This window comes from Nipponia nippon, unplaced genomic scaffold, assembly GCF_047370975.1.
Source record: "Nipponia nippon isolate SJK-2023a ecotype South Korea unplaced genomic scaffold, ASM4737097v1 scaffold_3, whole genome shotgun sequence".
NCBI classification, from domain to species: domain Eukaryota; kingdom Metazoa; phylum Chordata; class Aves; order Pelecaniformes; family Threskiornithidae; genus Nipponia; species Nipponia nippon.
Genome location: NW_028262347.1, coordinates 12378636 through 12391366, shown reverse-complemented (window position 1 = coordinate 12391366; position 12731 = coordinate 12378636). Strand labels below are relative to the sequence as shown.

Genomic DNA, 12731 nt, shown 5'->3' with positions numbered 1-12731 from the left:
AAGATTAGCAACAAAAGTTGAAAAAGAACTGTCTTCATAAATTTGTAGGCTATTAGCAGGATTATTCTACTTGGTAGTGATCTGCCAGACCCCAGTTCCTCTCCAAAGGGATTCTGTTTCACAAGCAGTTCAAATTAAACTTTCCTGTTCCACACAGCTCAGTTAAAAGATTTTCTCTGATACTTTCTATCCTTCCATTCTTGACTTGGAGATCATAAGACCTTTGTCTGCGACGTCCTGCAAAAATGTCTGTGCTATGGTTCACCCCAGCATGACCCTAAAAACTGACATTATATCGTTGTTCTGAGCAAAGCCTTAGGAAACATCTTTAATCAATTAATTCTTTTGCTATCTTCCTTATAAACCAATGACAAGCAAAAGATGTTACTGAAGAACCCTATAAGCTCTCCCTTTCCTGGAGGGATTGAATGTGTATCCTTCACACCTCATTCAAGGACTTGGCTACATGATAATTATGTTCACAGTTCATCACCATGCAGTTAGATTGTAGAGAAACAGAATTCTTTAATTTACAGCATATTCCCCAACATGCTGTAGGTACAAAAGCTATTTCTGTAAACTCTGAAAAATGGAAACTATCCTCAAACATCACTGAATTTAGTAGCAAGATGCCAATTATGTAATTTTTTTTCCCTTTCTTTTTCCATAAGTAAGTTTTGCTTGTGGAGAAATAAGAAACCAAGGGCAGCCAAACACTGTGGAGCTGATTATGGCCAAATGAACGTGTTGCTTTATTTAATCCTACTGAAGCTATACCGAAGCCTTTTCATTGTTTGTCCAATGTACTGCAACACAATGAACATTCATTTCTGTCCAGAGGTTTAGTATGAATATCTCTTTAGGCAACTGTAAAGCAGGATTTTCCATGTCATATAAAAAGGCATGCCTGTCTAGTCCAGCATCCCAGAAGTTGCAAAAAACCTGTGTTCCAGAGGAAAGAGCCTCATGCCCCATAGTCTGCAACCATGGCTCTTCGAAGTTAACCTTTTGAACACAAATTCTGAGCAGCAAAAAAATCGTCATGTCCTGCTTTTTATAGATGCTTTGACATAAGTGAAAAATAGACTTTGTGGTATGCATTTAAAATTGGAACTTTTTGGCAGTAAAACAGAAGCAAAGCCAAACCAGTCCAACCTTAGAAAATACACCTTTAAGATACTGTGTTGTGGCTGAATTGTGAGGAAGCACAGAAAAGCCAGTGATCAGAAAAACAGCAATGATCGTCTTAAAAGAATCTCTTTTGGCTTTATTTTTTGTGTGAGCTATGATGTAAGAATTTAGCTTCAAATTCAGAGCTCATCAGCACATCTGAAAAATGTATATAATTTCTGTCACCAGATTAAATCCAAATCTGAATTTTCTTTTTCCCCTTCCTTTGTGCTGCCCAATTTTTTTAGGCCCGTCTGGAATACCTCATAAGCCTCCATGAGGTGAACCAAGAATAACATGGCAGTGGTTGAGGAAACACATACAAATACAATATTCTGAAGCAGCACGAAACTCTGAAATATGACTAATCACAAGAGCATGAAACTTCCTGTTCAAATGGGTCATTTATTTTCTTTTTTTGTAAAGTTTAGGCTTAAAGCCTCAGTGAACTCAGGATATTAGAGCTGCATGAATTAATTGCAAAGAAAGAATAATGCTAGCATTAGACCTTAGTGGAATATCAGGTATTGATTAGCTAATTCTAGAGATCTTGGAACATGAAGTCCTAAATCTTGCAGCCAGTAATAACTGCACTAAAATGTCATGAAGAATTGTGTGAACAGGGAAAGATATTCCATGTATCTGTGCATTAGTGTATAGGAGAGAAAGAAAGAGAAAGAACAAGATCTACAGCACAAAGATGAATATGAATGAAAGAGTGATATGGTTAAAGGTTCTTGCAGTGACTTGCAAAATTAAAATAAAATTTAATTTCCTGTGATAAATGGAAAAGCAATAAGGTGTTCATCTAAAAAAATTATAACTACATCATCGAGAGATGATTTATCATTCTGTGCCTACATTTAATTCTGATACTTAAGAAATTTTAAGAAGACTTCATAGGAGTCAACAAAATTTGCTTCATTTAGCAAATATGGATTTAGAGAAGATTCTAGAGAAAGTTCATATATTCTTCATTAAAGCTGGAAATATTGACTTCATACTTCTGCTAAATCTAAATTGAGTAGTGCAAATAAGTAAACAAATTAATAAAGACAAAACTGCATCAACAGCAATTTTTATACACCATAAAGGTGAAAAGAAAAAAAAAAAAATTTGTTTAAAATCTTTCATGGGACTTTTTTTTTAAACTTGGAATCAGAGCTAGCTCTAATGGTGTACAGAATTTATTGGATGATTATTACTACCCCAATAGAGTGAGAGGAAGTCCTGAAAAATTTTCAAGGCACACAAAAATCATTTTTAACAAGGAGGACTGCTATGAACTGATTGGCATGAAAACTCATCTATTTCTAGGTTTCTCATCTAAGATTCAGTACCTGACAGGGTATTAGACGTAGTCAAATTACAAGTCCCAGAAGCCTTGCTCTCCTACTACATCTCCCAGGCATCCCAGTAGAGCTGCAAAACTTTAGAGAACTATGGAAAATTCATACAGACTGAAGACAGACTTACAGATGTTTGGATCCAGACTGTAGAACACACTCACAGCGCTGTCTTTGTACGCTTATTTATTTAGCTATCTTTTGCTCAAACATACATACAAAATGTAAATGTACATATAAACAATATGACTGCCATCTAATGAAATAATTCGTACTGCCTTTTGAGCAGAAAGAACAAGAGTGACTAAGATTTTGCACGACTTTTAATTCTCTAGAAGATTTCCAGATACTACGTGATTTGTATGGCAAGCTGAGAAGCAAATAAAATTGTTCTGAACTGTAACTAGGTGTCATAGACACATTCAGTCCATTCTCCAGAATAAATAATATTTATTTATGTATTAAACATAGACAAGTAATTGGCAAGCCTGCATAAACATCTTTGTACTTACGGTGCCAGGACGCGGGTACGGAATTCTGCCCTGATATGGAATCAGCTGGTGGTTTGGGCCCTCCTTGTGTGCAAATGGCCCATTGAACACTGTCTGGATGTCGGATAGATGATACACACACACAGCTGAGCCTTTAAATATGGAGCTGGAAGACAACAGGGAAAAGTTAGTATTGCAATCTACCAATTTTTGTATAGCTTTTCCATCATTTTGCATGGTCTAATAGTGAAAGATACCTCTAAAAGAATATATTTAATACAATTTAATGCTTCTATAGCATGGATTTAATATATTTAAAATCAACTAATTTAGCTTCTCCACATACACCATTACTCCTTAAGACCCAGCACCTTTTTGAACAGTGAACTATAAAAAGAGGGAGGAAGGTACTACCCTACTGGTAGAATAAGAAAATTTCCTAATGTCAAATATAAAAGAAATATAATCTGGCCCCAGTTAAATCAATGGCAAAAATATTGCTGACTTCAGTGAGACAAGAGTTTTATAAACTTTGTACTGCCAAGCTCAGCACAGGTTTCCAGAACTCCATACCAGTATATTAACCACAAGACCTCCATGAGCCTCCTAAAATACATAGCTAAAATGTTAATCAAAACATCCAGTGCAATTACAATTGGTTAGATTATTACAATCAGTTGCCAGCTTTTCTAGGCAAAATGGGGACAGCTTGTGGCTGTAAAGGAATTACTCCTATACAGTCCTCAAACACACCCACAAAACTGGTTTTACAAAGACCCCTTCAAAAGAGTTGAAGTTTGATGCTTCCTGAGGAGAACCCAGGGGGTCACCTATGAGAAGGGCATGTTTTGCCACTGCTCTGGGTTCAGCAATGGTCTCAGATGTCTCCTCAGCCAGCACGAGCCCTGAATGGCCTCCATCACCCTGTGATGATGGACGGCACTAGGGGAATAATTTCCAGAGTGATGCTAAGGCTGACTGGAGTGAATTAACTCCTTTTTTTTTTTTTTTTCTCTCACTACATATAAGGTTTGGGATATTTACCTTAACAAAGTGGAAACTCCAGACAGTCTGAAATCTGCTTGATGTTAAGTGTAGGCTGAAGATAATCTAAGTAACCCTCTGTTTTCAATTGAAAAAGAAAAAAAAATTCCAGAAAAAAACCTGAAAACATTACACATAGTGTCTAAACGAGCAAAGTGCAATCCGCATTGCTCTCAGCTATATATGGATTGGCAGGAGAAACCTGGATGGATTATGGTATTTGTGGAAATTTTAGTAGGTATTAATAGGTTTTAAGAAATGTATTTAATCTTTCCAAATGTTTTATGTTAGATTTACAGCAGATTATGCCACCAAAATAATTTGCTTCAATATTACTTGCTTTCCTTCTCTATGGTTTAGATAAAAGTACTAATAGTTATTATTTGGTGAGATGTTTCTCTCTTGCTACTGTTACGAGTTGCAAGTCTACAGAGGCGACCGTAAAGGAACTGCTAAGGAATAAAAATCATTATGATTGCTGTATTTAACTAGGTAACACATCCAATCTATAGTCAAACAAAGAGAAAGAAAGCATAGACCATGTGGTTCATGATAACAGAAACGCCTGAGTGTAAAAACTTCAATAGAGAGAGAAAACAGCCTGAGAGCCAGGAAAAAGTGAAGTTTTCTCTTTGTTGTCACCTTATATGGTCCTGTGATTCAAACCTCATATCCACTGCAGAAATACCAGGAGAATTAGGTAAAAGTGTTTCTAGTTCAGGCATGTTGCATCCACAACCTAATCATAAGTGTGGTTTTACTGCTAAACATAACCTCAGCATTTTCTCTTTTTGTGCACTAGGAATCATAAAATGTAGACAGCACCAGATGTTTACAAGTTATGGGATTCTTTTTTTCCCAATTAAATATCATAAAATCATATTTTCTTGGCTAGTTCACACATTTGAGACAGCAGATCCCTGGATCCACATGAAAAAAGACAGAAAAGTACATCGGGAAAAAATATTTTTTCATGCAAGGATTTTTTTACTAGAAATTGCCATTAAAGGAATTACTAGTAATAAGTTAAATAATTTGCTACTTTGATCAAATAAATTAAATAAAATAAAAAATAAGCAAAAAACCCTCTTTGAAGTTAAGTAATAACAGCTAAACAATGCAGGATAGCGTATCAGAAATCAGCAAGCAGTAACTATTTCTGCTCTGTATACTAGCACTCTGTGAAGAGGGCAAGAGAAAAGTGAAAAAAACAAAGGTAGAGATGGCAGAATCTGTTGGTCCGCCTGTCGGTCTATCTTTGTGGAGAGTTTCTGCACAGTAAGCCATATGTAGTACTTCCACTGCCCTTGGGAGCTCACTGAATGCTTTCTAAACTAGACGGTAAGTACTACTGACTGATAACAGGGAGCTTAAGGCTGCAAGGAGGTGATCAAATGCCATATAAGCTTGTCTTTTTGTAGCCAACTGAAGCCGACATGGGTTATTTTGCCATCTGTGCAATCATCTGCCAGCTGAGAGACTGGAAATGATTTGTATGAATTCATGTAAGAATTCCCGGGTTGATCCTTCAGGGTGCTGGATGTCCTTCAGGAGGTGTTAATTGCTCTCAGATGCCACATGAGTTCACTGCGTTGAAGTCATCTAGCTTTCTGCTGCTGGACGGTAACAAGTGGCCCTCCATGGAAGTGTTTTCCCAGTGCCAGCTGACAGTATGTCAGGGAGCAGTTTGCTCCAAGCAGCATAGCTCTAATATGGATACCAACAGTAATGATACTGAGACTGTCACTCCTGCATGCAAACGATGGCCACAGCAGACATACATACAAAATCGCACAGAACAGCCTTGACCACAAACCATCACTTTCAGTTTTCATATAGAAAATTGGGCAGTTCAGAAAGGTAATTTTTTTTCAAATCTCCCCATTTACCTTGATGTTGTAAAAATTCCATACACAAGCGTTGTTCTGGGGTTATCTGTCTCTAAAAGAAACACATCCTCTGTAAGAAAGAAAAGGAAAAAGAAAAAACATTTTGAATACTAATACAAATTTTATTTTCCAGTTTAATTTCTGACTTTACTCCTGCTGAGATCAACAGTAGTTTTGTCTCAGACTTGAATGAGAAAAAGCAGACTTATTGTATGAATGGACCATATGCATAAATCTAGCATTTGAACATTCAGAAATAGTTTGGAAATTAACTCCTCGCCATCTAGCTTATGAAGACAGAAGGCAAAGATTTTCAAATATGTTCGGGATCCATGTCACACATTTCTTTCAGCTGGATCTCATTTCAGCAGGTTGTTCAACAGTAGGCAAACATTTAAGTGGCAGTAGGTCAAAGACGAAGAGTTCCCATAGATGGATGTAATGCAAAGCAGGACAATTAGGTGTTTTACTGTCCAGTACACACTCCAGATACCCTCACTAGCTCATTTTCAACATGATATGAATGACACGCAGTTTTGCAGTGAAGACACTGAGAGATGTAAACCTCCCAGATTCTGTTGTGTAAGGATTTATTGACTGCACTATGCAAAACTGTACCTACTCACTGAACTGAATTTGCCCACCTTTACCTCTGATCTGTTGATCCTTTTTACACTTCAGTGAAAAATACTTTAATCTCTGACAGTTCTCCTTATAAATGTTTTTAATAAATACAATCAAGCTACCTCTTAAACTTATTTTACAGTACACAAAAGGACTGAACTCTTTGAGCTTTTTATCATGAAATATGTTCTTCTGCTTTCCATCAATTTAAGTGGCTCCTTCATTAACCCTCTGAAATTTTTAAACATTCTGTTAAGTATGTCAAAAGCAAAAGACTTCACCATGAAGGACTGGCAGTGTTACACTTCTGCACTATACATGAATTTCCAGCTGCGGTTGTATTCTTACTCTTTGCTACAGGATTGTGCTGGGATCCCAGGATGAGAACATTGTCTCCTATTCTGTATGGTCCTCCATTTTGTCATACAGAAAACTAAAAGCAGTTATCCTACTGCTTTGTTGAAGAGGAGTGGGCTGGTAAATCACAGCTCTGAAAGATTAGTTGCTGTGGCAGTGCTAGGAGGCACTGGGAACTTCTGAAAGTCAGTCCTCCAAGCACCTTGTATGTTCTGAGCTACAGCAAGTTAGGATCTGCTCCTAGGCCCATCAGGTTCCATTGAAACTTTGAACCAAAGCAAGTATTTGTAAAGCATAAAGTCAAAAGGACTCCAAACCCCATTTGCTATGATGAGAATCAGGAATAATGACAGAGAAAAGACAGAGAGATTACAATGGAGAGAAGGTCCATCAGATGCAGCCCTAGTGTGGGACCCATTAGCTATTTATATTATTTATATTTATATTATTTGTATTTGTATTTATATTTATATTTAGATTTAGATTTAGATTTAGATTTATTTATACTAATACACACACCAGATCTTCCAATACCTGAATTTAGAACTATGACTTTGTATGTCACAACTGTGGACAATACAGAATTTGAACCTTTCTGATAATGTTGTTTGGCACTTATGTATCAAGATATGGATCTATTAATTCCTTATACAGCTTGTGACTGCTGTATAGATTATTGACTGAATATTTATTCATAGTATTATTGCTATTGCCAGTAACAGGATTTATTAGCATTATCTTGAACTATCAAATTGAGGCCTCTACCCAGTGATTAAAAAATAAAAACTGTATTGCGGAAAAGCTGTATGTTACACAGTGGTATAAGAAACAGTTTCAAAGAAATGTATGTTAAAAAACCTCTATCATAATCCTAACTGGAGCAAAATAACAACAGACTTCACTTACATGTTCCCTCCCAAATATTAATTCTTTACATATATAATTCCTCTACAGTCAAGATTAATTACCTTTATTTCAAATATAATGATAATTACCCAGAGAACTTTATGAAGAATTTTTTCATTTCCTGTCATAAAACTGCAAGGAGAATTTTGTATGAATTTCTACAGGGCCAGGTTTTACTGTCAACAACCTGACTAAGGAGCTGTAGGAACATTAATGATTAAATATGCACAGGGTGCAGGATTTAGATAAAACTTTTAAGGGGTTTTCTTGCCATACCTAATTCATCAAAGTACGTTTCTGTTCCATCTTCATCCATTACTGAGCATACAAGTCTTGCTTTCAAGAATGTTGTCCACTTGTTCACGAGACTACGCTGACCACCTGTGTCATTCTGGAAAGGAATATTATTTTCAGAAAAAAAATACAACACAGCTAACATTTTCCTGGGTTTTCCCACATTTTCCTCAGGTTAATTTGACTCATCATCTAGACAATTATGGTGGTATATTCAATATAAAAAATAGATAAGCCTAAACCAAATCCCCTCATCTAAACACTCCAGATACAGGAAAAACAAGAGCTAGTTTTCTGAGCAGATTTTCTGTTCTGCGCTAGCAGGCTTGGGAGGGTTGGGCAGTAGATTTTGTGCAGCAGTAGTGTGTGTAGGTATGATTGGAAAGGACTGTGGAGGTCTGTACTGCTCACTGACACCTAGTGTGGAGAAGTCCATGATCCCTCTAAAAGGTCTTACAGTCCTATGAAGGGATGTTTCTCCTAGTTCTGGCAGCCTTTAGCTGCATCTGACCTAGTAAGCCGTGCTGGCCCATGAGATGGATTCTCTGAACTAAATTCAGAAATGATGACTAGCATGAGTCAAGCTAGTTTTGCACTTTTGCAAGTCCTGCTAGCTTGGTCCAGAGCTGGCTTGGTCACAGCTAGTTCAAGGATCTCTCCATCTCTCTCCACTACAAGGTGGAATCAGTACTGCTAAACCAGCTGGTGGAGGTCCTGCCTCATTCTGCTCGTGAACACTTTAGATAAGAACAATGTCTTCCAAGCTGCATAGCACAACGTCACCCAAGGAAAGGTGAAAAGAAAATGTAGAAGCTAGACAAATGTAATTTCAATGAAATGCTGTGCATGTGCTCCAGGTGCTCCTGGAGCTGGTAATCAGACTTTTGGGGTGACCCATAAGGGGTCTTTTGTGGGGGTCTCTCTTAGCACCATTCTACTACTATATGTGGCCAGTCTCAAAGGTGTTGATATATGATGGTATACAAGTACACAAATATGACCGGCTCAGATTTATTTTCACTGGCTTTGGGATTCTGTCACTGACTTTGGTGTAAGTCTAAACAGGCTGAGGCCTTTCAGAAATCATCTGGGCTTCATTACAACAGTAACAATAACAAATACAGCTATAATTGTGTGAAATGTCTCCTTGCGAAATACCCAAAAAGGTCTTTGGGCACTCTCACAAAAATATAGAAAACAGAATTTATAAAAGAGATCACATGCCACATCATATTGCTAGAGAAGGATTTTAACACAATCCCAAACACGCCCTCACACCGATGCACAACAACATCACAAAGCATCAAATTCTAAAGACCACCCAGATTAAAGACAAGGAATACACAAACATTCCTGAACCTTTCCAAAAGAAGGAATGAAAAGGCTAGCAGTAGTTGTGCATACACAAATTCCTGAATCTCTAAATTTCCATATCATTATAGCTATAGCCAGATATATGTAACACGTTCAGACCCTAGCTGTGTGTTCAGTAACAGCTCTTCTTAATTACGAATGTGGAAGCTGAAACAGGAAATTTGTTTCGAATATAAATCACAGGCTTTTCAATAATTTAGTCTTTTAGCTTATCATGTCACACTAGCAGCTTGTCCCAACAACCTGGCAAACAAAATAGTTCTTACTGGGCATATTCTTGCAATCATTGAATGAATTTGCTTTGTGCTGCCGCTGTTGTCTGTGAGTCTCTCTTTGAAGAAGAAGTAGATTTTGGCATCGTTGGGGTCAGTGCCATCTGGGATAACATGAGCATCCACAAAAATAGGCTCTGAAATGAAACAGTATACCAAAAAGATGAAACCAAATAATGATTTGACAGTTACTGACTACTTCAAGGAAATGCTGTAATATGCATATTGAGGTACTGCTGTGACAGGTTAGGCTATATGCTCTAGCCTCATGTGGGGCTATAACAGATATTACCAGGTGAATGGCTTCTTACTGGCAGCCTTAAGCTTCTGCGTCCTCACATTTTATCCCACAGCAGATTTTTAGAAAAGCAGTTAAAATACAGAAGCAATAGTATTAGATTACTGCAGAGATTCAAAGACTTGGAGGAAGAATAAGGAAGAATCAGTGTGTTATCAGGGGCACTTAAGGAAAGACTCATTGAGGCAAAACATAAAAGTAAGCTGCTAAAAGACTCTTTAGGAAAAGAACAAATAAGGTACTTTAAAAATGTATAAAAAAGAGGGAAAACAGCTGTTGGAACACTGAAAAAGGAAAGCAGACCATGCAAATGCTTGAACAGCATTTAGGTTCATATCAGAGGTTGATAAACATACAAAACAGTGTAAAGGAGCACTAGTGTAATGTCAATTGTAATGTAATTTAAAATGTACATTATGACATGCAGGTGACTGTGCACTAATTTCTTGCAATCCCTTATTAGGCAACTGCCTCTATTGGTGTTGGTACCTGCAGAACATCTGTTTCTGGCAATTTCCTATGCTAAAATATAATGGACAGTGGAGGGAGTCCTCAGAAGACCACCTCCTTTATCCAAAGGAAGAAGCTTCCTGCATGAAGGCTATATCTTTTCAATGATCATGCAAGATTGCTTGATCAGTTAAAATCCAGTATAAATCTTGAAACAATCCGATACAAAGGTTGGATCTCTGACAGAAAACTCACTTTAGACTGCAGCGTTTTTCTTGAGCCCAATCTCAATTTCATGAGCCCAATCTCAATTAATATAACAAGTGGCATGACTCTGGCTCTAAAAGAACGTGGAAATAAATTGTGCTTGTCAAGTACCTGTTCTGAGCATATGTAACAGGTAGACCTTCCAGAAATTAGGCATTTTAATGATTTTTTTTCCTTAGTTCACTTTAGGGTGCACACTTCAGGGTGTGCGGATAAGTGTAAAAATGTATAGCAAACAGAAGAAGAATTTAGAAAACAGACATAGTTTCCCATTCATAGTGCATTGAATTTATTCTGATTGCAATCCTGTGATTTCACTGTAGTCACAGCCACACAGGAATAACAAGAGTCAGCCTAAAAATAGTCAAGACAAAACAACAGTAACTTTACTTCAACATACCTGAAGGCTTTTTTAAATTGGAACTGCTATGTTAATTGCTCTATAACCTTTGACATCTACTTCTGCTCAGAGGGTTTACCACCATTTTAATTCAAAATAGTTTAACTGGAAGGAGTCCTCTTATCAGTAAAGTCAGGGAGAATTTTCACATTGATTTCAGTGAAGCCAAGAGTTAAGTGTTTGCACTCAGAAATTAGTTTCCCTACTGTGTTTTGATAATCAATTTCTTTCCACTGAAATAAATGGCAATAATTGCCACTGACTTCTCTGATAATGGGACTCTCTTCTGCACACATTTTGAATGCAAGTGGTGGGGAGTCTTCTCTAGAGAGGTGGATCAGCCTGAATTAACTGAAGTTGGTAATTCATTAGAAAAAAACTTAGAATCAAGCACTCTAATTTAAGGCAATGTCTGATGCATTAGAGGTGGAGAAGGCATTTCCTTAGAAGTCAGATTGTCTGACCACTTGCCATTTGAAAGGTTTTCATACACTTTCCCTTGAACAGTTTGGCCCAGCCTTAATGCAAAAAAGGCCATCAGGTGGGGTGGCCTAAGAGGCTGGCTTATGCAATGAACCCCTTGTATCTATGCATTGTCTACAATATATATTTACACACATTTCTTCATGGTTCAACCTCATAAAATAAATTCAGATAAAAGCTCTTTAAAAGACAAGCTCTTTATTTTAAACAAAACAAGGCAGAGTCTCTGTGAAACCTATTAAAAGCTCTGGTAAAACAAAGGCATCTCACCACTCAGCCACTTGGAGTTGTGCTGGTCAGTTCGCACTGCATTCCTCCTGGTCAGACTCCGAAAAATGGCTGCATCCGTCCCCATGAAATCAATATACATTCCTGAAAAAAGCTCTTCATCTGCAAAGAATTGAAATGGAGGGGAAAAAGCAAATGCATTGTTATGGCTTTTGGGAAATTTGTATTTACTGATCTATTTTTATTTTAAACTTGTCAGCTCTTTATTTACACAGGAGTCTATACAGATAAATATTGGGTCATGGGAATGGTGTTTCCCTCTGATTTACAAAGACACAATCTAGAATGCACCAGAATCATCAGATTTTTCATTAAGACTTTAGGGAACTGCATAACTAAATGCAACAGCAGAACTGCGTATGTGGTGAACCTTTCTTTGTTGCTCGACATTCACCGTTAAGGATCACTGGAAAATCAGGCTAGTGTTATCAAAAAGAATCAGATTCAATTTTTTAAGTACGTATTTCAAAAAGTTTTTTTTTGTCACGGGAGCAGACAAAATGACTGGGCTGAATTTATTGCTGGTGTAAACTGGCCCAACATCTATTGCAGTCAATGGATCAGTGCCAATTTTTACCAACAGTATTGTCAAGGCTGCCCCAGGCAGCCTCAAGCTGACTTCAGTATTGCAGAGGCCAGACAATCATATTATTGAACTTTACACAGAGTAATATGGAACAACAATTGTCCCCTTTTATGTACTTGATGCTAAGTACAGGGTCATTATGCTCGAACAGAATTAGACACGCAACTCTTATATTAACAGAACTATGAACTT

At 37.3% G+C, this 12731-nt stretch overlaps 1 protein-coding gene across 1 annotated transcript in view; it reads right to left on the bottom strand.

Annotated features, from left to right (window-relative positions):
* The window catches only part of SEMA3C (semaphorin 3C), a 125923-nt gene that overhangs the window by 29083 nt on the left and 84109 nt on the right, over positions 1-12731 (bottom strand). Inside the window, exons 7-11 of the mRNA XM_009462915.2 lie at positions 11936-12055; positions 9762-9904; positions 8104-8218; positions 5941-6010; positions 3029-3173 (exon numbers count right to left, since the gene is read on the bottom strand). Of these exons, the coding sequence (XP_009461190.1) occupies positions 3029-3173; positions 5941-6010; positions 8104-8218; positions 9762-9904; positions 11936-12055 (593 nt within the window). The remainder of the gene's footprint in view (positions 1-3028; positions 3174-5940; positions 6011-8103; positions 8219-9761; positions 9905-11935; positions 12056-12731) is intronic.